This window comes from Ahaetulla prasina, chromosome 3 (assembly GCF_028640845.1).
Source record: "Ahaetulla prasina isolate Xishuangbanna chromosome 3, ASM2864084v1, whole genome shotgun sequence".
In the NCBI taxonomy this organism is placed as follows: Eukaryota; Metazoa; Chordata; class Lepidosauria; order Squamata; family Colubridae; genus Ahaetulla; species Ahaetulla prasina.
This window is the reverse complement of record NC_080541.1, coordinates 116,392,500-116,419,303: the sequence shown is the minus strand read 5'-3', so window position 1 is coordinate 116,419,303 and position 26,804 is coordinate 116,392,500. Positions and strand designations below refer to the sequence as shown.

Sequence of the window (26,804 nt, the reverse complement as noted above, 5' to 3'; positions counted from 1 at the left end):
ATGCTGCTGTTCGTGCACGCAACAGCACAACAACCTTTGCCCATATCTTTGCTGTCATAGGCAGACTGCTGCTCTCTCTCAGCCAGAGTTCCCTCTTACTCGCTTGAGGGGGAGGAGATCTCTATGGCCTGGCACGCTAAACTTGACTTCTCCCGGCCATTCTCCAGTGGCTTTTTTGGCTTAGACAATGTCGCTGGGGTTGCTTTCAGCTGGGTTGCCGGTGCCAGGCACTCAGTGGCTTGATGGCCCTGCTGGCTGCAGCTGAAACACTTGATGGGGCCTGTGGCCGGACCAGAAGGAGGGATGGTGGGTGGCCTTCTTGGCTCCGCTTGGACTTTGATTCGGGCATGTTGCACTTCTTGCACTGCTTTAGCTTGAGGTACAGCGTTATGGCCATCCGGTATGAATCATGGGTCCACTCGGGGAGTCCCAATAGATTCAGGCCTATAGTAGTTCTTGAAATGGTAGACCGGCAGCCGGTCTGGCCACCACTTCAGCTTACTGACCACTCTGCGGAACCCCCAAACATACTTCTTTGCTAGTCAGCCCCTCTGCTTTAGGTGTCAGATTTCTGCTTCGGGCTGCAGAGCTTGGGATTCGTCTTCAGATCTATCTGTCAGCTCCCCCATGAAGGCATTGATCTGGCATGTCTTTGTTGTGGAGCCTCGTCACCCACTCCATGGCTTCCCCCTCTAGGTTGGCGGCCATGGCATTCACCATCACCATGTCTGATGGGTAGACTGGGGCGTAGTGTTCTAGATTAGACCATACCTGATTAAGGAATAATGCCAACTTCTCCAGGTCCCCATCAAACATGGCCTTTATTGGTGGTGGGTCTACTGGCAGCAGAAAAAGTGGGGTTTCCACGGCCCAGGGAACCAACTGGGCCCCTGATAGTAAGGCCAAGGCCATCTGTGCCATCCAGGGTGAGGCTGATCTCCCTAAGCCACTTCTGTTGGGCTGTGAAAGGTGGTTAGGTATTTCCATTTCCTGTGTTTGTCATACTCTACGGTCCTCTTTGACTTCTATCTCAGGACATGGGTGGCCAGTGATTGAGGAGACCTCTGGGAAAAGGTCACTTCGGCAGCCTTCAATATACCTGCACCAAGTCTCCCTCTCCGCTTGATAGAGGTCCTCAGAGGTTAAGGTGTCCTTTTGCATTGCTGGCCTTTTTGTCCTTTCCACATGGACCTTTGGCCTGGTTGCCAGTGGAAGGATTGCCTCTCTGGTCTGACCTGCCAGCTGTGAGGCCCTGCTGGGGCAGCACTAGTGTTAGCGGCTACTTTCCCTGTCTTCATCTCTGTGTCAGCGTTCCAGAAAACCCTCCTTGCAGAAAATCTTCCCTTAGTCTTTTCCGTCCTCCCGGTGTTGTCGGGTGGGCAGCCAGGGCTCAGGTACCCAGAGACAGAATTAGAAGAGTTGGTTTAATGTTATGGTTTCGACTAATGAACCCAAGCAAATCAGAACTCTGAGACTAGAATCCAGAGCTACGTCAACTTCCTGACCTCCGTACCTTCAAGCGGGAACTGAAGACTCTACTATTCAATCGGGCGGGACTAGCCTAAATATTTATTTTAATTTAATATTTATTTTAATTTGATTTTAATTGAATTTTAAATGTATTAATTTATAATTTTTAAATTTTAAGGGTTTTATACCGGTCTATGACCATTTTAGTTTAAATTGGCCTGTTAAATATTTCATTGTAAATGTATTTTAAATTTGGGATTTATATTGTGTATTTATGTGTTTTAAATAAGGCTGTACACCGCCCTGAGTCCTTCGGGAGAAGGGCGGTCTAGAAATCTAATAAATAAATAAATAAATAAATAAAGATTCTCTTTATTAAGTATATCATATGGGCACAGCTCTAAAGGAAAACCAACCCTAGTTCATTCCTGCGGTTTCAGTATAATTAAAATAGGAAATAACCCCCTCCCCGAGTGTCACAGATCACATTGGCCAATTGGGTTAATAGGCGGGCTCTCCAGGCATTCCTTCCCCGACCTTATCTGTTGCTAGTAGAGATGACCTTGGTTTTCACAAGAAAGCACTCTGTTGTATCTAGTAAGGCATTCCAATCTCCTTCCCCCCTCCCCCCTCTGTGTGGCAACTGAGGAACAGAAAAATGGCTGCTGCCAGGTTCGGTTCAAAGTTGACATTGTTACTGTGGTGGCTCAGACTGCTAAGACAGTCTGTTATTAACACAGCTGCTTGCAATTACTGCAGGTTCAAGTCCCACCAGGCCCAAGGTTGACTCAGCCTTCCATCCTTTATAAGGTAGGTAAAATGAGGACCCAGATTGTTGAGGGCAATAAGTTGACTTTGTATATAATATACAAATGGATGAAGACTATTGCTAACATAGTGTAAGCCGCCCTGAGTCTTCGGAGAAGGGCGGGATATAAATGCAAATAAAATAAAATAAAATAAAACCTGTTAAATTGCAATTCTAATTCCCCCAACATTTATACTGGTAAATGGGGTTTGTTTATTTGTTTTAAAAGCAAAAGAACTGTATAAATTGGAGATAAAAGAGAACAAATTCTTTAGCAATGATAATACGCTGTTCTTGTTTCATCATAGCACTATCTTTGTTGTGAATGCATCTCTGTCCATTTGTATTTTAGATTTTTTTTTTAAATTTAACAGATTTCCCAGCTGGCATGTCTTTTGTAAAGAGAGTCCTGTATCTGTATCTTTGCATTTACCAAATGAGAACACTCAATTGTCAAATGTGGATGAGAACATTCAGGAGAAGGTAAACATTTATCGGATATATGGAATTCTTTTAGTGCAAATTATTAATGAATTAATGTAGCTACTTGGTAAGAAACTATAAAAACAGATACAAATTTTGGTGGTATATCAGTGTTTTAATTAAATAACAATAATAGCCTTAATGGAATTTATAAATATATGCAGAAAAATAAAAGCAAAACATATTTTTTAAAAACTTAGAGATTTATAATTCATTTGTTTATGTTAAAGAAATGCATTTTCAGCTGGATTTTATAAAATAACTTTCTATAGACTTTTGCTCTTGGTGTCCCTCTTTCAGGTTTTTCTTGTAGACTGAGGGAATAGGAAATAGCATTTCTATATTGTACATTTCCTGGATTTTTATTTATTTATTATTATTTTTTGAGGAAGCACAAACTCACATGGCTAAAATAAGAGAAACGAGGCTAATATTCTGAGGCTAATGCTGCTTCTGATATAACTTATTTTATTTTATGAAGTCATTCTAAAAATTATTGCTTGGTTTAAATCTTGAAGGTAAATACCCCGTTTTCCCCAAAATAAGACATCCCCTGATAATAAGCCCAATCGGGGTTTTAAGCGCATGGCAATAAGGCCAAGCACTTATTTCAGGGTTAAAAAAAATATAAGGTTCTTATTTTCAGGGAAACACGGTATGGTAGACCGTATTTTTGGGAGTATAAGAAAACACTTTTCCCCACTAAAAGGGGATGAAAATTTAGGTGCATCTTATACACTGAATGTAGCCCCGCCCACCCACTGACCCCCACCCTTTGGCCTCTGCCTCCCAGCAATTTACCTCCTTGCAGCAAGCAGCAAGAAGAAACAGCCTATTTCAGTTTCAGCACAGCCTAATTAGCACAAGTTGATTGCCCGTTGGATCGGCCTCCTGACTCTCAGCTGTTTCAGGCTGCAGGGATTGCCATTGCTTATTGCTGCGTGGGCCTCTGCTGCTTGCTGCAAGGAGGTAAATTGCTGGGAGGCAGAGGCAGAGGCAGATTTCTTTTTTTTGTTTTCCTCACCAAAAAAGGTAGGTGCGTCTTATAGTCTGGAGCGTCTTATACTCCAAAAAATACGGTAGTTGGAATAGCAGAAACTTGGTGGGATGAAATCCATGACTGGAACATCCTGATAGAAGGATACAAACTGTTCAAAAAAAACCAGACCCCATAAAAGAAATGGAGTTGCACTGTATGTGAAGAACCACTATATTGCTACAGAAATGCATGAAACCAAAGATGAAAACCTCCTAGAATGCATATGGGTCAATATAAAAGAAAAAAAAGAATGACATGGCCATAAGTGTATACTATAGGCCACCAATCAGACAGAAAAAATAGATGTCCTTTTTGGCAACCAACTAACAAATCTTGCTTGGTATTGGAGAGAAGTGTATAACTGCAAAAGTGATAACAGTAAAACCATATGAGGATTTATGTTGTCAATTATTTTTATCTCGTACTCATGAAGTTATTACAACAAGTTCAGTTCTGAAGTAAGCAGTATGAAATTAAAATAGCTAACAAACATTAATAATTTTGCTCTTAATGTATAAGATCAAAGAGTTGGTTATTCAGGGTGTATACTTGGTTATTGATCAAGATCTGTAAAATCAGAAAAAGGATGTTGGCATTTGATTAAGTGCAGAACAGTTGATTAGCATACCCTGACCCTAGGGGTTTACCAAACTTTGTAGGCAGCAGAGATCATTGCAGAATTTGATATAGATATAGATGAGCAGTGAAAATACAATTTGGAAGGTATTTTGACCATTTGAAATGTTTACTTAATGTGCAGATTAGAGGTATCAGTCATGTATCACAGATGCTTTATACCCATAGGTAGGTAAATCAGTTGTAACAGTGAGGAAGAGCAAAGATACAATATTATAATATTAGCTTTGATACTGATATGTTGGCCTTGAAAGGGCTTTGGGGAAAAAATGTGTATCCAAATCCAATTAAGTTGTGAATCCCAAATTTAAACCATGTAAAGGAAAAATAAGTCTTTTTAAAAAGTTTAAATACCATACTTTTTGGAGTATAAGACACATTCCCCCCCCAAAAAAGAGGGTGGAAATGTTGGTACGTCTTACACACCAAATATAGCCATTTTTGGCCTCCCAAAACCCCGCCCTGTGCGTCCCATTTTTGCAAAAAATGGGCCCATTTTGCACAAAAACAGGGCGTGCAAAGGCTTTGGGCCTGCAGAGTGCTCCTGTGGAATGGGGAGGGCAAAAATGCCCCCATTTTTGCGGAAAATGGGCCCTTTTTTTGCAAAAACAGCGCACGCAGAGGATTTGGGAGGCTTGAAGAATGTTCCTGGAGGCTGGGGAGGGCAAACACTTTTTCTTTCTTTCTTACCTCTTCGAAATCTTAGTGCGTCTTATACACTGGTGCATCTTATGGTCCAAAAAATACGGTATATTCCATTTCCATGGTGGTATTTTTATGTAAATGGCAATTGCATTCAGTTGAATATGTTTTTATGTTCTCTAACTAGGAGGACACTGATGGATCACTTGGAACACTGCCTTTGCAATTTATTGATTCCACTACAAGTATTTATTCTGAAGATGATTCATCTGAGTCTATAAAGCATAAAGTGGTAAGTTTTTAAACCAGTATTTTTAGAAATTATTTTTCCAAGTACTTGATGAGTATTGATAATGTAGAATAGAATTGAATTAGTGTGATATTGCTTTAATTACTTCTGGACCAAAATTGGCACTGAAGAATTGAGTCCAAGCCAGCCTTTTATATTATTTTACATAACCCAATTTATTACAAAGTGGTGACTGAACATGGACAGTATGGCATCTATTTATTTATGACCTACCCTTTATAAAAACAACAACAACAAAATGATTCCAATGTATATTAAATCCAGGGTTTAAAATTGACCCAGATTTTTTAACGTTGGCTTATGACAGGTGATCCTTATTTAACAATCACTCTTTCAGTGACTGAATTTGCAATGATACTGAAGAAATGATACTTAAAATTGATCCTCAAATTTCCAGCCATTACAGCACCTCACAGATGTGATCGTGATATGGGCACTTGGCAACTGGCACAGATTTCTGACTGCTGCAGCATGTGTAGTTACCTGATCATTTTTTTAAAAAAAATCAAGTTTTATTGTTTTTTTTCTTTCACGCACACCCACATATTTTATGAACAGAGTATTGACTCTATCATGTCTTATACAACTTGTTATATCCAAATACATTTTACATAGTTACAGTTTCTACCAAAATATTCTTTTTCCCTACTTTTTTATCTTACCTTAATACTTCTACACTTATTATATGAACAATATCACCATCTACTCTCAGATCCTAATTTCTTAACATTATTTCAATTAGTTGTCTTGTCTTATCCATTGTTAATCATATATTTTCTCTTTTAACTTCCATATTAATTTATTCTTCATCCTAATAAGTTTAAGCATGTTCGGGGTTGCCTTTCTACCATTTCATCTCTCTTATTTTACAGCAATCTTTCTTCTCCTTCTCCTCTTTCCCTTCCCTCCCTTCTTCTATCCTTTTCTACTTTCTTCTTTCCTCCTCTCCTACTTCCACTCAACTTCCACTTCCTTTCTCCGCCTCCTCCTTTCTTCCTCCCTTCCAATCTTCTCCCTTGCTCTTATTCCCCCTCCCTTTGTTCCTCTCCTTTTTCCTTCCTTCTGTTCCTCTCTCTCCTTCTTCTCTTCTCCTCTTCTTCTATCCCTCTCCTTCTCCTTCCATTCTCTCTCGATTGTTGTATTCATTTTCAATTCAGTATTTTCCACAATGGTATCTGGGCAACCCCGATTTTTTTCTCCATTTATTGAATATATTTCTCAAAATCCCAATCACATTTTTGATTATTAACAATATATTTCAACTTATTCCATTTTTATCTTGAAACCTTTTAAGTAAATTGACCTTCCACCTCTTATTTTCTTTAATTTCTAATTTCTTATTCCAACATCAATTAATTATTTTCCTTATTTATTAGCATTTCAGTTTTATATCTCAGTTTCAGTTCAGTCACCCAATCATGATTTGAGATCTTCCTTGCAGGCTTCCCACAAGTAAAGTCAGTCAGGAAATTGTTCGTGTGAGGTCCTTGCTTGGCTTGGGTGGTCCTCGCATTAAAATACTGAGGTTTGCAGATGATACAATAGTCATTGGTCTCATTTAAGATGATGATAAGTCTGTATACAGATGGGAGGTTAAACAACTGGTCCTCTGATAAAGCCAGAGCAGTCTGGAGCGGAATACACTTAAAACTGTAGAAATGAAAGTGGATTTTAGAAGGAGCCCTCCTATTCTACCACCTTTTATAATATTCTACAACACAGTATCAACAGTAGAGATCTTCAAGTTTTTGCATTCTATAATTTCCCGGGATTGCATTCTATAATTTCCCAGGATTTGAAATGGACACCTAACATTAGAACCGGCATTAAAAAGGCACAACAAAAAATGTTCTTCCTGCACCAACTCAGAAAGCTCAGACTGCCAAACGAGTTGCTGATACAGTTCTTCAGAAGAATTATTGAGTCTGTCATTTGTATTTCTATAACTCTGATTTGGTACAGCAACCAGGACAAGTACAGACTTCAATGGATAGTTAGAACTGCAGAAAAAATAATTGCAATCAGCCTGCCTTCCACTGAGAGTCTGGCTACTGCACAGATCAGAAAGAGGGCTGAGAAAATATCTACAGACCTGGACATAAACTGGTCCTGGACATAACCTGTTTCAACTTCTCCCCTTAGGAAACTGTTATAGAGTATTGCATGCCAAAGCAACCAAGCAAAGACAGTTCTCCCCCCTTATTTCATCACTCTGCCGAACACATAATTACCAAAGTACTGTCTTATGTCCAAGGATACTTACCCATGTAGTATGGCCGTATTATTATTATTATTATTATTATTATTCTCCTCTTTTCTACTATCTTCTCCTATTGGTATTTTATGATCATGTTATCTTATTGTTTGTATGTACACTGAAAGCTTATGCACCAGAGAAAAAATTCTTTCCCCCCCTAAAATGTAAGCTCTGACATTGCTAGAATTCATGTTAAAATCTGTTGTGCTTTTTTGAACAGAACATGGAAAAGGGAGACTTAAAGAAATCTGAAATTCAGGAACAGTCTTCAATTAATTCAAATGAAGTTTCTTTCATCATAAATAATATTCCTGAAAATATTTTCAGCATACCTACCTCTGAGATCTTACCAGACTCTCAGTCCAGGTAAATATTTGTTTTCTCATTTTGATATTTACTATTTTAAGTTTGCTTTGTATATTTTATCAACATGGGTTGTATGAGTAAGCAACTTCTGTATTTTTTATTCTATTCTCTTTTTTATTGAAATATGCTATGATATGTGATATGATACAATATATTATATTATATTATATTATTATATTATATTATATTATATTATATTATATTATATTATATTATATTATATTATATTATATTATATTATATTATATTATATTATATTTTAGGTGGAGGAAGCAGCATCAGATGGCGGGGAGAGAAGTTACTAAATTAAGTAGAAAAGTATAAGGAGAAGGGGGAAAAAGGGAGAAAAAAGAAGCAGAAAGTTAGATAAGGAAGATAGAAAGGATAAAGGAAAAGAAGAAATTGGAGGTAAGGAGGAAAACACCAGCAAAACAGCAGCACAGCGAATGAATGGCTGCATGCTGAGTTGGAGGCAGCCGGCAGTAGAGAATAAGTCTAGCTCAGGAGCCCAGCTAAGCAGCCCAGTGCTGGAAAAGAGGCAACTGAAAGCAGCGAACTGGCAGCTGAACTGCGGACAAGAAGGGAGGCTGTTGGAGGCAGCAAACTGGTGGGTCACAGTATATTTAGTAATTGCCTAGACCCATACTCTAATCTAGGCAGCTGGGCTTGAGGGGCAGCCAGGCATCCTGACCCAGGGCCTAGCAAAATAGAGGCAGGCCGACTACTGCAGCCCTCTCCCTGTATCCTTCCTCCCCAGCAACCTGCCCCAGATGGAGGACTTGTGGAGGACTTAATCAGCATTCCCTCTCCAGCGATATCCGCAGCCCACTGTCTCCTGTCAGCCCAGCAGCCCTCCCTAGCTTGTCTGAGGCAGAGGACAAAAGACCTGGAGCAACCCATTCCAAAAAGGGAACTGGTGGCTGTGAGAAATTAATGGTGGTGGAATAGGTGGAGGGGAGAATTTCAGCAGCAGAGACTGCACATCGAGTTAGAGATCTGTTCTCTAAAGCTGAGTGGCAGGGTGAGCAGAGCAGACCAGACAACAGAGCTGAACTAACAAAAGAGCTAAACGGCAGGACGAGAGGAGCTGACCAGAGCAGAGATGAGGCCAAAAAGACATGAGCACCGAAAGACAAAAGGAACTGGTGGAGAAAACGACAAGTGGCAAAAGATGGAAATGAAGGCAACAAATTAAGGCTGAGGTCCCAATAGGCAGAGAGGAAAGACCCAGTAGAGAATAAAAATAAATACAGGACAAAAAACAGAAAATAAAAGACAAATAAACAAGCAAATAATAAGGATAAGAGTGGAACATTAGAAATCAAGGAAGAACAGGATTAATAAAGATCAGTAAATAAATAAGGTAAATCTTAAATAAATAATAAGGTAGGGAGGAATTGGAACTCAAAAACTTAAACAAATATAGGGAAGAAAAGGATAAATAAAACTAGCTAACATAATAGTAAATTAAATAAATAACAAGGTAGAAAAACAAGCACAAAAAGGCAGAAAAAAGGATTAAAAATTAGGGTTAGTTACAGAGAAGATAGAAACAAGGCTATGAGCAAAGCATTATACCAGGGTTCAGCAACCTGTGGCTCTGGAGCCGCATGTGGCTCTTTCATCCCTCTGCTGCGGCTTCCTGTTGCCAGTCAGCTCCACAATTGATAGGGCTTTTGGTTAGGATAAGTAGAAGAAAAAGGATCTGGACTAGAAGGAGACTCTATGGTGGGGGAACTGGACTTCCGGTTGGCTCCAGAATTGAATGGGGGGCTTTGTGGTTGTTTGAGTGTTTAAGGTTGCCGACCCTGCACTATACCTCCATCAACAAAAAAGGGAGATTTTCAAATTTCAATTTTTTAAACTTTAAAACTTTTAAATTTTGAAAACTTTAATCCTTGAGTTACGACCACAATTGAGCCCAAAATTTATGTTACTAAATGAAACATTTGTTAAATGAGTTTGCCCCATTTTATGACTTTTTGCCACAGTTATTAAGTGAATCATTTCATTGTTAGTAACACAATTGTTAAGTGAATCTGGATTCCCTATTGACTTTGCTTGTTATAAGATCACAAAAGCTGATCACATGACCCCAGGACACAGCCAATCATAAATATGAACCAGTTGCCAAGCATCTGAATTTTGATCATGTGACCATAGGGATGTTGCAATGGTTGTGTGAAAATCGGTCATAAGTCCCTTTTTTCAAAGCCATTGTAACTTTGAACAGTAACTAAATGAACTGTTGTAAGTTGAGGACTAGCTGTATTCCATTTTTAAATTTTTAACTTACATTTTTCTTCTGAAAAATTGTGGCAAAATCTTCCACATCTTTAAATGAACTACCCAAATTTTAAACTTTTTTTCTTTCTTCAAATACATATTGAAACAAAATCTCCTACTTTTATATATATATATTTATCCCTTAAAAGAACCAGCAAAAAGAAACAAACTCATTGAACAGGTGACTGATACTATAATGGTATGCAATATATGTTCCATGTATGTGCCAATGCCCAAAGACCACCCAAATTATACATGTATTAAATATAAATTGTATGAACTACTAGAAGAAAAAGTTAAGGCTCTAGAGGCAATTCTAGCCAAACTTCAACCTACACAAGAAAGCAATACCCAAATCAAACCAAATAATGAACAAATAACTCCCAGAGTATTTGACCCTGTGGATAAATCCTTGGAGGAAGACAAATGGAGGCATATCACACATAGAAGGAAACATGATAAACAAAGAAAGAAACAACATACATCTACTGCCCAACCTAACCCATTCAGAAGCACCCCCATTGATACTGAGGAATTGATTTCTCCCCCTAGATGAAAATACGCAGGCCCATAACCTCTCCCCAAAAGAAAACATGCGGACACCTAGAAAAGAGACATCAAATATCCCTAAAAATGTCACATCATCAAACACATCTGCGATAAACAGAAAAGCACCCCAGACTGCACTCTCCCCCAAAAGGAAGGTGAGTGTTGGTGATAGGAGATTCTATTCTCAAAGGAACAGAACCAGCCATTTGCAAACCGGACATACAATCTAGGGAAGTTTGTTGTTTCCCTGAAGCAAAAATCAAGGATGTGGCTGAGAACCTAATCAAAATAATTAGTCCCAAAGATTACTACCCCTTTCTCCACCTACACATAGGGACGAATAACACAAAAAAGACGCAGAGTACAATATTGAGAGATTACAAGTAACTAGGCAATAAAGTTAAGGAGCTAGGAGCTCGAGTAGTGTTCTTATCAGTACTCCCAACAAAAGTTAAACACCCATTGAAGGAAAAAGGATTTGAGAAATAAACTACTGGCTAAAGAGTTGGTATCGCCAAGAAAACTTTGGTTTCCTGCACCGTGTACTGCATTACCTCCACAGAGGATTCTTGGCAAAGGATGGGCTGCACCTCATGAAAAGAGAAAAAAATGTACTCAGAAAAAGACTGGCTCAACTCATCAGAAGAGCTTTAAATTAAAATTATGGGGGGAGGGTGAGCAAACTTTAGAATTTTAGAACACAAAATCATAAATCTCAAGAAAACAAATCGAACAGTGAGGTAGGGAGTGATAAAAAAAAAAGAAAAACTCAAACAACAAGAGATGCAGAAAAGCCCATGGCATTTAAGACCTTTTCAATGTTTATATACAAATGCTCAAAGCTTGGGAAACGAACAGAGTGAATTAGAATCAATAATACATGGGGGTAGGTATGATGTAGTTGCCATTAGAGAAACTTGGTGGGATGAAACCCATGACTGGAATGTACTGATGGATGGATACAAATTGTTCAAAAGAAACAGATCTACAAAAAGTGGAGGTGGAGTAAGAGATTACTAAATATTTACAGAAATGGACATGATCAAAGATAAAACCCCTCTAGAATGTATATTGGTCAATATAAAAGAAAAAAGGGTGACATTGCCATAGGTGTATATTACAGGCCACCCAACCAATAAAAAATAGTTGAAGTCTTTGCCAACCAATTAACAAATGCATGTAGGAAGCATACCACAGTAATAATGGGAGACTTTATCTATCCAGATATTAACTGGGAGACAAACTCTGCAGCAAGTGGGAGATCAAACAGATTCCTAACCAACCTAGCTGACAATTTTTTTCATCCAAAAGGATAAAAATCCTTAGGATGAAAATCCTACAGGAGAAAACAACTCAAGAAGCATGGGAAATTCTGAAAAATGTGATCATAAAAGCCCAGTCCAGCACAATACCACTGAAAAAGAAAAAAAAAATCCAAGAGGAAACCAGCATGGTTGCACAAAATTCTCTCTGATAAATTGAAAAACAAAAAGGACAAGTACAAAAAATGGAAAGAGGGACACATAACTAAGGAAGAATACCAATATAAAACCTGAATCTGCAAAGATGATGTATTCAGGAAAGCACACACTCAGCGTGAACTAACACTTGCAACAAAAGTCAAAGATGATAAAAGAAATTTCTTTCAATATATTAACAACATGAAAAAAGTCAAGGAAGTTGGTCCACTAAAGAGAGAAGATGGCAAGGAAGTAACAGGCAGTAGGGAGAAAGCAGAGCTGCTTAATTCATTCTTCACATCAGTTTTCACACAAAAAGAAATTGTAGCCCAACATATCAAAATAACTACAGACTAGACATACTATAGACAGTAAAAATTAAAATAAGCAAGAAAATGGTAAGAGAACACCTGCCTGATCTTGATGAATATAAATCACGACGTGACAGATTGCATCCCTTCTGAAGGAGTTGACAGATGTTATCTCAGAACCATTGTACCATATCTTTCAAAAATCTTGGCACATCGGGAGGATTGGAAAAGGGCTGATGCGGTTCCCATCTTCAAGAAAGGAGGGGGGAGTCCCAGAAAACTACAGACCAATCAGTCTAACATCTATACTTGGTAAGATCCAGGAAAAGATAATCAAAGAACATATTTGCATCTAAAAACATATAAAGTTCAAATACATACAATGATTCAAAAGATTTTAAATATAAATATTCAAGTGAAATCAGAACTCTTCCTCTTGGGCCTGATGGATAAACAGTTTGAAAAAAAGTCATGGGACATTGTTTTCATATGACTACACACAAAGATGGAAAGATAAAATTATAACTAAAAGCCAAGAAGGGTTGGTTAAAAACAGATTATACCATACCAATCCTATTTCATTTGATAAAATGGCTACATTAGTAGACCAGCGAAATGCTGTGGACAGAGTATACTTAGATTTCAGTAAGGCATTCAACAAGTAGACCACAACCTACTTCTTGGTCAGCTAGAAAAATGTAGAACAGATAATATCACCACCAGATGGATCTGTAGTTAGCTGACAAACCGTACTTAACAAGTAGTCCTTAATGGGACTACTACATCTGTACTACATCTACATAGAGGGAAGTAAGCAGTGGGGTACCACAAGGTTCCATCTTAGGCCCAGTACTGTTCAATGTCTTCAAAAATGACTTAGATGAGGAATAGAAGAGGAACTCATCAAATTTGCAGATGACACTATGCTGGCAGGAATAGCCAACGCCCTAGAAGACAGGATCCAAAAGATTTTGAGAAACTTGAGCAGTGGGCCCTTTCCAACAAAATGAAATTTAATGTGGAGAAAAGCAAGGTTTTGCACCTGGGCAGGAAAAACCAAAGGTACAAGTGCAGATTAGGCTAGACCTGGCTCAAAAACAGTAATTGTGAGAGGGAGCTTAGAGACATTTTGGATGATCACTTGAATATGAGCCAGCAGTGTGCAGCTGCCGCCAAAAAAGCTAATACAATCCTGGGTTGTACAAAGAGAGACATGGAATCAAAATCATTTGAACTATTGGTACCACTTTATAAACCTTAGTAAGACCACACCTGGAATACTGTAACCAATTTTGATCACCACACTACAAAAAAGATGCTGAGACTTTGGACAAAGTTCAGAGTAGAGCAACTAAGATGATCAAAGGCCTGGAGACTAAAATATATGAAGAACAGTTGCAGGATTTGTGTTTGGCTAATCTAGAGGAAAGAACTAGGGTTGAAATGATAACAGTATTCCAATATTTGAAGGTCTGCCAAAAAAGGAGATGGGGTCAACTTATTTTCCAGAGCACCAGAGGGCAGGACAAGAAACAATGGATGGAAACTGATAAAGGAGAGAAGCCAACCTGGAATTAAGGAGAAACTTCCTAACAATTAAAACAATTAACCAGTGGAACAGCTTGCCTTCATAAATTGTGGATGTTTCATCAGTTGGAATTTTTAAGAAGAAAGTGGACAGCCACATGTCTGAAATGATATAGGGTCTCCTGCTTGATTGGACTAGAATACCTCCAAAGTCCCTTCCAGCTTGTGTTGTGTTTTGTTTTTATTGTAGATAATCAAGATAATCAAGAAACAGATCTGTAAACAGCTAGAAGCAAATAAAGTTATAAGTAGTAGCCAGCATGGTTTGTTAAAAACAGATCATGACAAACCATTCTTTGATAAAGTGGCTAAATTAATAGACCAGCGAAATGCTGCGGACATAGAATACTTAGATTTCAGTAAGGCATTTGACAAAGTAGACCAGAGCCTACTTCCTGGTAAGCTAGAAAAATGTGGCATAGACAATATCACCATCAGATGTACTCAAGACAGTACTCATGTACTTGCAGTACTCAAGAAGTAGTCCTTAATGGTACTGTAAGGCTCTGACTAATGAACCCAAGCAAATCAGAACTCTGAGACTGGGCTCCTTCTCAAAGGTCTTCTTTATTGAGTACATCATATCAGCACAACTTTAAAGGAAAACCAATTCTGCTACCAGTAGAGATGACCTGGGTTCTCACAGAAAGCTCTCTGTTGCGTCTAGTAACGCATTCCAACCTCCTTCCCCCCCTTTCCCCTCTATGTGGCAACTGAGGAACAGAAAAATGGCTGCTACCAGGTTCGGTTTGAAGTTGACAGGTACTATTTCCATATGGAGAGAAGTAAGCAGTGGGGTACCACAAGGCTGTGTCCTCTTCAATATTTTCATAAATGACTTAGATGAGGGAATAGAAGGGGAACTAATCAGATTTGCATATGACACTAAACTGGCAGGAATAGCTCAGGATACAAAAAGATATTGACAAACTTGAACAATGATCCCTATTCAACAAAATGAATTTAATGTGGAGAAAAGCAAACTTTTATGTTTAGGCAGGAAAAATCAAAGGTATAAATGCAGATTAGACGAGACATGGCTCAAAAACAGTAACTGTGAAAGGGACTTTGGAGTCCTAGTGGATGGTCATTTGAATATGAGCCAGCAGTGTGCAGCAGCAGTTAAAAAAAAACTAATACAATCCTGGGCTGTATAAACATAGGCATAGAATCAAGATCATGTGAAGTATTAGTATTATAAGACCTTAGTAAGGCCACATCTGGAATATTGCAACCAGTTTTGGTCACCATAGTACAAAAGGATGTTGAGACTTTGGAAAAAGTTCAGAGAAGAGCAACTAAGATGATCAAAGGCATGAAGACTAAAACATATGAAGAATGGTTGCAGGATTTTGGTTTGGCTAGTCCAAAGAAAAGAAGAATGAGGGATGATATGATAGCAATATTCCAGTATTTGAAGGGCTGCCAGAAAGAAGAGGGGGTCAACTGTAGTTTACAAAGCACTAGAGGGCAGGTCAAGAAACTGGTTGGAAACTAACCAAAGAGAGAAGCAACCTGGAATTAAGGAGAAACTTCCTAACAGTGAGGACAGATAACCAGTGGAACAGCTTGCCTTCAGAAATCGTGGGCGCTCCATCACTGGAGGTTTTAAAGAAGAGACTAGACAGTCACTTCTCCGAAATAATATAGGTTCTCCTGCTTGAGCAGTGGGCTGGGCTAGAAGACCTATTCTATTCTATTCTATTCTATTCTATTCTATTCTATTCTATTCTATTCTATTCTATTCTATTCTATTCTATTCTATTCTATTCTATTCTATTCTTGTCTGGCTCACTTAGTCATGGCAAGTCACTGACACCATATTACAGGTTAGGGTTTTTAAAAAAACTATTTTCTATAGTGAGATAGTATTGTAATAATATTTATTTACTGGGAAAAAGCAAGCACATCTGGATAGTCTCGTAGCCAATTTAGAGTTTCTTGGTGCATGGTGGAAATTTTTACTAAGTCTGATCAAATCAACTGATCATTATCCTGTCCTAATCTGAATGGGAAACTAGTAGTAGAATACAAATACTTTAGAGCTCTATAAAGCATTGATGAAGAAGCTGAAAAAGCAGATAATATTTTTGCTGATTCATTTTGTTGATCGTCAAAAGAGAAAAATAAGACGCTGACAGTGTACAGCTACAGGAAGTCCTTGAATTATAACAACAATTGGGACTGGAACTTCTTCACTAAGTGATATGGTCATTAAATAAGACATTCTCTATTTTACCACATTTTTTGCCATAGTTTTTAAAGCAAATCAGGGTTAAATGAATCATGCAGTTGTTAAGTAAATCCAGCCTCCCATTGATTTTGCTTGTCGTAAGCCAACTGTGGGAAGGTAGCAAATGGTAATCAGGTGACTTCAGGATGCTGCAACTATTGTAAATACATGGCAGTTGCCAAAGACCTGATCTTTTATCATGGTTTTAAGTGAGTGGACTGGACAAGATATACTTTTTTCAGCACTGTCATAACTTTGATCAGTTAAAAAATGGTTATAAATAAAGGACCACCTGTAGCTAAAAAGAAATATCAAAAAACTCCTTGCTTAAAAGTCTGTGCTGATCAATTGGGCCCCATCTTCACCCATATCTTCAATAAATCACTAGAAATGTGCTATGTTCCTTATTGCTTCAAATGCTCTACCATCATCCCAGTGCCGAAGAAGCCCACCATCAGGGAACTGAATGACTACAGACCAGTTGCGTTAACATTTGTAGTCATGAAAACCTTTGAAAGGCTAGTGCTGTCCCACTTGAAAACCTTCACGGATACGCTGTTAGATCCCTTGCAGTTTGCATACCGAGCAAATAGATCAACAGATGATGCTGTTAATATGGCTCTGCACTACATCCTGTAACATCTTGAATCTCCAAAGACCAATGCAAGGGTCCTCTTTGTAGACTTTAGTTCAGCATTCAATACCATCATTCCAGACACTCTTCTAACTAAGCTAAACCATCTACAGGTACCTGAACAGACTTGTAAGTGGATCACAAGCTTCCTAACAAACAGGAAGCAGCAGGTGAAGCTAAGCAGAATCACATCAGATACCTGTACAATTAGCACAGCCCCACCCCCCAAGACTGTGTGCTCTCCCCATTTCTCTTCTCTCTGTATACCAATGACTGCATCTCCAACGATCCATCTGTTAAACTACTGAAGTTCGCAGATGACACAACAGTGATCGGTCTCATTTGAGACAATGATGAATCCGCATACAGACGTGAGGTCGAACGACTAGCCTCGTGGTGCGGCTCTTGGGAAGGCGATGCTTGTGACAGATGGGAGGTGGAGGCTGCGGCTGACTTGGGATGGAAACGCATAGAAATGCCCGGCGAAGCAACTGCCTTTTCCTCTGACTTCTGTTAGCAGAGAAAAGGAAGAGTCAGCGGCAGTAGAAGGGGGCCAATTGCTTCCCAGCTGGCATGCTTACCTGCCGGGCTCTCTTTGCCTGGCTTGCCTCACAGCGTGTACACACACACACACACACACACACACACACACACACACACACGGACGGACATCAGAGACCGAGCTGTTTTTGTTTTTCCCCTTTCTGCCACCCCCTTTCCCCCCCTCCTGCCACTGCCTCAAGGGCTTTGCGATGCAGAGGCCTTTTTCTCCACAGGCTGCGAGTGGCCACCTCCCGAGGTTTGGGGTGGGAAGCAGGGCACATTAAAGAAAGGTAAAAGGGAAGAGGGGTTGGTGGGGTGGGAGAGAGAGGCGGGCCACCTTTAATTGGCTTCGGGTGACGCTGGTGCAGCAGGATGGGGCAGTAATGAGCTGCCGCTTAGCACAGTCCTGGGGAGAGGAAAGAGAAAGCATCCCTGAGCGAACGTGGCAAGGCTTTGCTGGAACTCTATGGGTAAGGGTAGCAGCAGCCGCCACCAAGGCGACAGGTGCTATTTGTTGTTCCTCGCCACGCTGTAAAAAGCAACCCTTGCCCCAAAGAGGTAGTGGTCTGACGAAAAGAGGCATGCCAAGCATCCAGCCCTGGAGATGGCTGTTTCAGCATCTGTCGGAGGCTGGAAGCACTTTTTTTTCATTCGCTCCATGTTCCTCCTCCATGCAAAAAACCAAAAAGCTCAATCTGATCTGGAGCCAAATGTCATTGAAAGCAATGCTGTCAGACTGGAGCATTTCATTTCACTCTTTAGCAGGGCGATGAATTGAACCTCCTCCCCTAAAACAGATACAATGTGGATTTCTTTCTTTCTTTCTTTCTTTCTTTCTTTCTTTCTTTCTTTCTTTCTTTCTTTCTTTCTTTCTTTCTTTCTTTCTTTCTTTCTTTCTTTCTTTCTTTCTTTCTTTCTGTCGTGTCCCACTCCTCCGCTGACGGCCAGGTCAGGGAAATCCGAATCAGGCTTGCCTCTGCAGCTCTGCCCAAAGTCCTAGCAAAGTCCTCAGAGCAGGCAGGAGACCAGAAAGTGACTTCAGCAAGATAAGTTCGACTTTGCCTGACTCAGAGACTGCCAGAAAGCAGATCCTTTATATAGGCCATGGGGTGTGGCTCCATGACTCAGCACTCATTAAGGCCTGCCCCTCCCTTCCTTCTGTTGCCTCCGCCTATCCAGTCTTCTGATGCGAGGGTCACTCCAATCAGCAGCTGTTGGAAATAAACTTTCCTCAGGCTCACATGCTGTGGAGGAGGGGGAGGGGTCTAGCCGCTCCGTTTGCCTGGGCATGGAGCCAGGGCTGGGGCCGGGGGGTGCTCCCTCCTCTGCAGCCTGCTTGGGCATGGAGCCAGGGCTGGGGCCGGGAGATGCCCCCTCCTCAGCCTGTCTGGGCATGGAGCCAGGGCTGGGGCCGGGAGGACATTCTTCAGTGTTCGGAAGCAGATAAGCAGACCCCGGCTGCGGTGAGAGCGGGCAAGACACAACACTATCCCTCACCGCAGGGCCCTTCCCCCGGGGCTGACGATCGGGATGCGGTCGGGCCGGGTTCTGCTCGTGGAAGGCCCGCACCAGGTCCGGGGCGTGGATGTCGGAGGCGTCGACCCAGGTGAACTCGGTCCTGTACCCCTGCCACGCAACCAGGTATTGGAAGCGCCCCTTCAGCCAGCGGGAGTCGTGTATGCTGTGCACCTCGTACTCCTCCGCCCCGTCCTCGTCGACAGCGCCGGGTGCCGGAGGGGACACGGCGGGGCCTCAGGGACCAGCAAGGACCGGTGGAAGATGGGATGGATCCGCATGGAACGCGGCAGGGTCAGCCGGTAGGCCACCGGATTGATGACTGCCTCGACGGGGAACGGACCGATGAACCGGTGGTCCAGTTTCTTCGCCGGCCGGATGGGAGATGCTTTGTGGAGAGCCACACGCGGTCTCCGACCACCAGCGGGGATGTTGCCCGTCGGGAACGATCGGCGACCCGCTTGTAGTCCTCCTTCGCCCGATTCAGCTGCCGACTCACCATCTGCTGGACCGCGTGCAACTCGGAGAGAAAGGACTGTGTCTCGGGAACCGGGGAGTCCGGGGGCGCCAGAGGGAAGAGCCGTGGATGGTACCCCAAGTTGGCCAGGAACAGGGTGGTCTGGGTGGAGGTGTGTTGGGAGTTGTTGAATGCGAACTCCGCCAGGGACAGGTAATTGGCCCAGTTGTCCTGCTGTTGGTTCACGAAGCACCGGAGGTACTGCTCCAGGACGCTGATGACCTTCTCCGTCCCGCCGTCGGTCTCCGGATGGTGCGCCGACAACAGGCACACCTGCACCTCCAATGCGGCCATCAGGCTCTTCCAAAAGCGAGCCGTGAACTGCACCCCACGGTCCGACACCACCCTGTCCGGCAGACCGTGGAGGCGGAAGACGTGCTGCAAGAAGAGACGGGCCGTCTTGGTGGCGGTGGGCAGCCCGCGGCATGGGATGAAGTGTGCCATCTTGGTGAGCATGTCCACCACCACCAGCACTGTGGTGAACCCCGAGGACGGCGGCAGGTCCGTCAGGAAGTCCATGGAAATCGCCCCCCTGGGTCTTTCAGGAGTCGGCAAGGGCTGGAGGAGACCGGGAGGGCCCCCCCGTGGCGGCCTTGGCTTGCCGGCACGGCACGCAGGACGTCACATAGGCATGGACATCATGCCGCACCCGGGGCCACCAGAAGGTCCGCGTCACCAGGTTGAGAGTCTTGAAAAACCCGAAATGGCCCGCGGCAGGGTTGTCATGGCACTGGGCCAGGAGAAGGGACCAGAGCGGTCCCGTGGGCACATACAACCGCCCCCGGAACTTGAGTACGTCGTCTTCCAATGTCCACGGAGACGTGGGGCCCGCCTCCGCTCGCCGCTGCTGAGACCAGGCGTCTTGGCGCTGCGCCTCTCGCACCCGGGCCCGTAAGTCCACCGGTTCCCGGGCGGCGGCCAAGGCTTCCACCGGCAGTACTGTCCGTGGAATAAGAGGGTCTTGGGCGCTCAGGTACTCCGGCTTACGGGACAGGGCATCCGCCCTCCGGTTGTGGCCGCTGGGGATATAGGTGACGCGGAAGTTGAACCGGGCAAAGAACAGCGACCACCGGATCTGCCGCTGGTTCAACTTCCGAGCCGTGGTGAGATGTTCGAGGTTCCGATGGTCCGTTCGGCCTCCACCTGATGCCGGGCCCCCTCCAGGTGGTGCCGCCATGCCTCGAACGCGGCCTTGATAGCCAGCAACTCCTTTTCCCAGATGGTATAGTTGCGCTCGGAAGGGTTGAGCTTCCGCGAGTAGTACGCGCAGGGAAAAAGAGTGCCACCATCCGCTGGGGCCTGTAGCAGCACCGCTCCGAGGGCGACGTTGGAGGTGTCCGTCTCCACCACGAAAGGCCGGTGCGGGTCGGGATGTCGCAGGATGGGCTCCGTGACGAAAGCCTTCTTGAGAGCCGTGAAGGCTTCCTCCTGCGGGGGACCCCACTGGAACGGGACCTTCTTCTGGAGGAGCTGGGTGAGCGGAGCCGTCAGCGTGGCGAAGCCCGGGATGAAGGTCCGATAGTAATTGGCAAAGCCCAGCAGCCGCTGGACATCCTTCACCCGACGCGGGGCTTCCCAGCTGCTCAGGGCCTCCACCTTGCGCGGGTCCATGGCGATCCCCTCGGGTGAGAGGATGTGCCCGAGGAACTCGATGGACGACCGGAGGAAAAAGCACTTCTCCAGCTTGGCGTAGAGCTGGTGCTCCCGCAGGCGCTGCAGGACCAGGCGGAGGTGCTGGAGGTGACTTTCCCTGGACCGGGAGCAGACCAGGATGTCGTCCAGGTAGATCACCACGAACCAATCCAACATGTCCCGGAACACATCGTTCATAAAATGTTGGAAGACGGTGGGGGCGTTGGTCAGCCCGAACGGCATGACCGTGTACTCGTAGTGTCCGTACCGGGTGCCGAACGCCGTCTTCCACTCGTCCCCTTCACGCATCCGCACCAGGTTGTAGGCCCCCCGGAGGTCGAGCTTGGTAAAGATGGAGGCCTCCCGCAGCCGGTCCATCAGCTCTGGGATGAGCGGCAGGGGGTAGTGATTCCGCACCGTGATGGCGTTCAGCCGGCGGTAGTCGCAACTCAGGTGCAAATCCCCCGTCTTCTTTTTCACGAAGAGGACCGGGGCCGACAGAGGGGACTTGGAAGGCCGGATGAACCCTCGGGCCAGATTTTTGTCCAGAAAGTCCCTGAGGGCGGCCAACTCGGGCTCGGACATGGAATACAGGCGTCCCGTTGGCAGCGGGGCGCCGGGTTGCAGGTCCACAGGGCAGTCGTAGGGCCGGTGCGGGGGTAAGCGGTCCGCCTCCTTTTCGCTGAAGACGTCAGCGAAGTCCTGCAGCTCAGGGGGCACGGCGACGGCCGGGGTGAAGACGTCCTGGCCGGCGCAGGTGTGGCGGATGTGGTCGACACACTGCAGGCTGGGAAACGAGATGGCGTTCCGCGACCAGGCCACCTGAGGGTCGTGAGTCCGCAGCCAGGCCAGTCTGAGGATCACTGGGAAGTGGAGGTCCGCCGTCACGTAGAAGCGAATCGCCTCCTCGTGGTCCCCCATGGCGAGGCGCAAGGGCTGCGTGGTGAAGTTAATGGGTCCGGCCACCAGCTCCCTCCCGTCGATGGTCTCGACGCTCATCGGAGGGTCTACCGGAACCAAGGGGACACCAAAATGGTCCACAAAGGCCTGGTCCATAAAGTTTGTGGTGGCCCCCGAATCCACCAGCGCGTGCGCCGGGATCCCTTCTGGCCGGTCACCCACCCACACCCGGGTTTCCAAAATCAGGTGCCGAGGGGGCCCGGGGTCCACGTCGGCCATGTCTGGCGGGGGCTTGGTCTGTGCCCGGCCTAGGGTTTCCCCTGGGCCGGGCCTGCCCCGTTTCCCGACTGGCCAGGCTGGGATTCGGGGACGGGCGTACGTGCTCCGCCGCGCTTCCTGGGGCATGCGGCGGCGAAATGGCCGGGCTCCCCACAGTACAAGCACAGCCCCCCTTGGTGCCTCCGGCTCCGCTCCTGGGCCGTCAGGCGAGGCCTGGCCGTTCTTAACTCCATGGGCTCCTTGGCGGCAGCCACGAAGCGCGGGGCCCATGGAGTTAGGAGCGGGTCGGCACTGGTCGAGGGAGGGCGACGGTCTTTGATGGTTGCTGGCGGCGACAGGACGGGTGTTGCTGGAGACGGGTGTCGAGGCGCAGGCAGAGGGGCACCAGGTCAATGAGGGTCCGCGGCGCCTCCACCCGAGCCAGCTCGTCCTTGAGCTCTTCCGAAAGGCCCCTCTTGAACGCGTCCGCTAGTGCCTTGTCGTTCCAGTCCGAATCATGGCACAGCAACCGGAATTCTGCTATGTACTCCCGGAGGGGGCGGGGCCCTTGTTGGATCTCTCCGAGGCGCCAGGCAGCCGTCTGGGCCCGCACGGGGTCTTCATATATTAGGCGCAGTTGCCCCCAGAACCCCTGGTAGTCCGCCAGCAAGGGGCTGTCCCTGAGCACCAAAGGCGTGGCCCACTGCGCAGCCTGGCCAGACAACAGGTTCATCACAAAGGCCACCCTGGCCCGGTCATCTGGAAAGTCCCCCGGCCGCATTGCCATGTAGGTCTGGCACTGGGCCATGAAGGCCGGGAACATCCGTCCTGAGAACTTCTCCAGCACCGGTACCGGGCTGTGGTGCTGAGGAGGAGGAGGAGGAGGAGGAGGAGGAGGAGGTTGGACTGCTGGGGCATTCCCAGCAGCCAGTTGAGCAGTCAGCTGGGCGACTTGCTGTTGCAGTTGCTGGTTATCTGCTTGTAGCTGCTGCACAATCTGCGCCAGCTGTTGCTGATCCATCTTGTAGATGTGTGTGGGGAGTCAGGTAAGATGTCGTGTCCCACTCCTCCGCTGACGGCCGGGTCAGGGAAATCCGAATCAGGCTTGCCTCTGCAGCTCTGCCCAAAGTCCTAGCAAAGTCCTCAGAGCAGGCAGGAGACCAGAAAGTGACTTCAGCAAGATAAGTTCGACTTTGCCTGACTCAGAGACTGCCAGAAAGCAGATCCTTTATATAGGCCATGGGGTGTGGCTCCATGACTCAGCACTCATTAAGGCCTGCCCCTCCCTTCCTTCTGTTGCCTCCGCCTATCCAGTCTTCTGATGCGAGGGTCACTCCAATCAGCAGCTGTTGGAAATAAACTTTCCTCAGGCTCACATGCTGTGGAGGCGGGGGAGGGGTCTAGCCGCTCCGTTTGCCTGGGCATGGAGCCAGGGCTGGGGCCGGGGGGTGCTCCCTCCTCTGCAGCCTGCTTGGGCATGGAGCCAGGGCTGGGGCCGGGAGATGCCCCCTCCTCAGCCTGTCTGGGCATGGAGCCAGGGCTGGGGCCGGGAGGACATTCTTCAGTGTTCGGAAGCAGATAAGCAAACCCCGGCTGCGGTGAGAGCGGGCAAGACACAACACTTTCTTTCTTTCTTTTTTTAGCGACATGGATTGTTCTCCTAGAACAGGGGTCTCCAACCTTGGCAACTTTTAAGACTTGTGCACCTCAGTTCCCAGAGTTCCTCAGCCAGCTTTGCTTTGCTGAGTGAGGAGCTCTGGGAGTTGAAGTCCACAAGTCTTAAAGTTGCCAAGGTTCGAGACCCCCTGCCCTAGAACATTTTAGGAGCAAAGTGGGGTTTTTTGCTGGCGTTTCAGTATGAAGGGAAGGGAGGGAGGGAGAGAGAGAAAGAAAGAAAGAGACAAAGAAAGAGAGAAAGTAAGAGAGAAAAAAGAAAGAGAAAGAAAGAGAAAGAAGGAAAGTGGAAGGGAGAGAGAGAAAGAGAAAGAAAGAGGAAGGGAGACAACGAAGGAAGTAAGGAAAGAAAGGAAGGAAGCAAGGAAGGGAGACAAGAAAAAAGAAAGGAAGGGAGAGAGAAAGAGAAAGAAAGAGGAAGGGAGACAAAGAAAGAAAGGGAGGGAGGGGGAGGGGAGGGGAGAGGACCACAAGCCCTGGCACTAGATGTGGCTTCAGAAAACGCTTTGAAACAGGACAGCAATCTAAGTCTGGAAGGGACCTTGGAGGCCATCTAGTCCAACTCCTGCTCCAGCAAGAAACTTTATATCATCTGGATTATTTTGGTGCCTCTAACAGAGAGGAAAATTGCCAGAAAGGAGAAGGAGTTTACTAGGACAAGGCTGCCATGCAGAGGAAGGCAGACCACAATTGAACCCAAAATTTTGGTTGCTAAGCAAGAGCATTATTAAGTGAGAAAAGTACAGAAGTTATAGTTAAATGTGTGGCAGAAAGTGGACTCGGTGTGTTTTTCCAAATGTAAATGAGGTTGAATGGGTATAGTTTTAGAAGAGCTGCGTGTGAGTGTATGTGTACATACACGTACAGTATATATAGTAGATAATGTATCTTTTTTGTACCTATAAACACACAATACTATGTAATATGTATTTACACATATGGAATATATGCATAGGATTAAATAGTATATTTTGAATGTTCAGTAGTAGTAAATAAATAAACGGGGAAATTGTATCTTATTGAGGTCTTTGAGGCGAAGAGAGGCCAGGCACCCTAACCCTAACCCTTGCCGTGAGTGATGTCAAGTTGGCCATGGCCACCCAGTCACATGACCAACAAGCCACACCCACCCAGTTACATAACCAACAAGCCAGTCCACCCAGTCACATGACCAAGCCACGCCCACCCAGTCACGTGACCAACAAACCATGCCCACCAAACAAACCACACCCACAGAACCGGTAATTAAAAAATTTGGAACCCACCCATAAACTGCATCTACAGTACATAGAAGTATGCAGTGGGGTACCCCAATGGTCTGTTTTACACCCAGTACTCTTCAACATCTTCATCAACGATTGGGATGAGGGGATATATGGGGAACTCATCAAATTTGCAGATGATACCAAGCTGGCAGGAATAGCTGGCAGGAATAGCTTAAAATACAGAAGGATCTTGACAGACTTGAACAGTGGGCACTATCTAACAAAATGATTTATAAGCAAAGCATCCTCAGCGATAAGATGGGAGACCACCAGAAGAGCCCAGGAGGAGTGGGTAAAGGAATGGCGAGAGGGCAACAGGGTTGCTGGTGGCCAAGTGCTAAAGCAGGACTTCCCTCCCTCTTTCCCATCTCTTCCCTCCCTCCCTCCCGGTGAGACTGGGCAGCGAGTAGGCCATGGAGGTGGCAGAGGCACTGGTGGCAGGCACAGTGCTGTTGCTGGGGCTCTTTGCACTGCTCTACTAAGACCAGAACATGGTCAGCTTGTGGGGCAAGACTCTGCTCATCACAGGTCAGCTGTTTCCTTTGCTTGTTCCCAGGGGGAGTACTAGGTTGGGCCGGGGCCAAGGTTGCAGGGACCGGCTCCTTGTTGTCTCCAGGGCAGCTTCACAGGCCAGATCTAACCACATCGTGGGCTGGATCAGGCTTGCATGCCATGAGTTTGACATGTCTGCCATAGTGGGTATTGTCTAGATATAGATTATTTAAACCTCTCTGTGTGTGCTGCTGCTTCTCTGTGAATAGCAGGTGGGGCAGTGCTGGTTAGTTGGTAGATTTTATGTTGAGAAGTAGGTTTAAGGTATGCAATAATAATTTTGCCATCTTCATTCAGAGCAAAACCTACTTTTCCAGCATGTGCTGAGTTAAATTGACTGGGCAGGTATTGACTGGCCTGCTGAGTAGCAAAGAGTAGCTGTTGTCTTAAGGATCCTTGGTTTGGCTTCCCAGGTAGAGCTCATTAATTTCCTGAGGATGTTATTTTGTCTACTGACCTTCAGTTTAGTATTAGAATAGTGCTGCTTATTTATTAGGGCTCTATCTAGAGTAACCCCTAAATATTTAAGCCTGACGCTCCAGTAATGTCCCTTCCATATAGTATACAGCTTCCTAGCAGCCTGCTTATTGCAAAGATGGAAGGCACATACCTGAGTTTTTGTTGGATTTGGTCTTAATTGGTTTTCACAATAGTATCAATTCAGCTCTACCAGTGCTTTAGCTAAATGTTGTTCAATCTCCTCAAATGTTTTTCCCTGTCTGGTCATTGCTCAATTGTCAGTGTACACATATAGTTGTTAGTACCTTCAGGGAGAGCTGATCATTGGTGTAAATATTAAAAAGGGCTGGAGCCAATACACTATTTTGTGATAAACTGTTCCTTTGGTTTCTCCATCTATTTCATCTTCCCTGGAACT

At 44.9% G+C, this 26,804-nt stretch overlaps 1 protein-coding gene across 3 annotated transcripts in view; it reads left to right on the top strand.

Moving 5' to 3' along the window:
* The window catches only part of SUCO (SUN domain containing ossification factor), a 261,150-nt gene that overhangs the window by 20,931 nt on the left and 213,415 nt on the right, over positions 1 to 26,804 (top strand). For 2 of the 3 annotated variants that reach the window (XM_058175843.1, XM_058175842.1), the window contains exons 2-4: positions 2,653 to 2,761; positions 5,266 to 5,370; positions 7,866 to 8,011. In XM_058175843.1, the coding sequence (XP_058031826.1) occupies positions 2,653 to 2,761; positions 5,266 to 5,370; positions 7,866 to 8,011 (360 nt within the window). The remainder of the gene's footprint in view (positions 1 to 2,652; positions 2,762 to 5,265; positions 5,371 to 7,865; positions 8,012 to 26,804) is intronic. The other variant, XM_058175844.1, reaches the window with a different exon arrangement.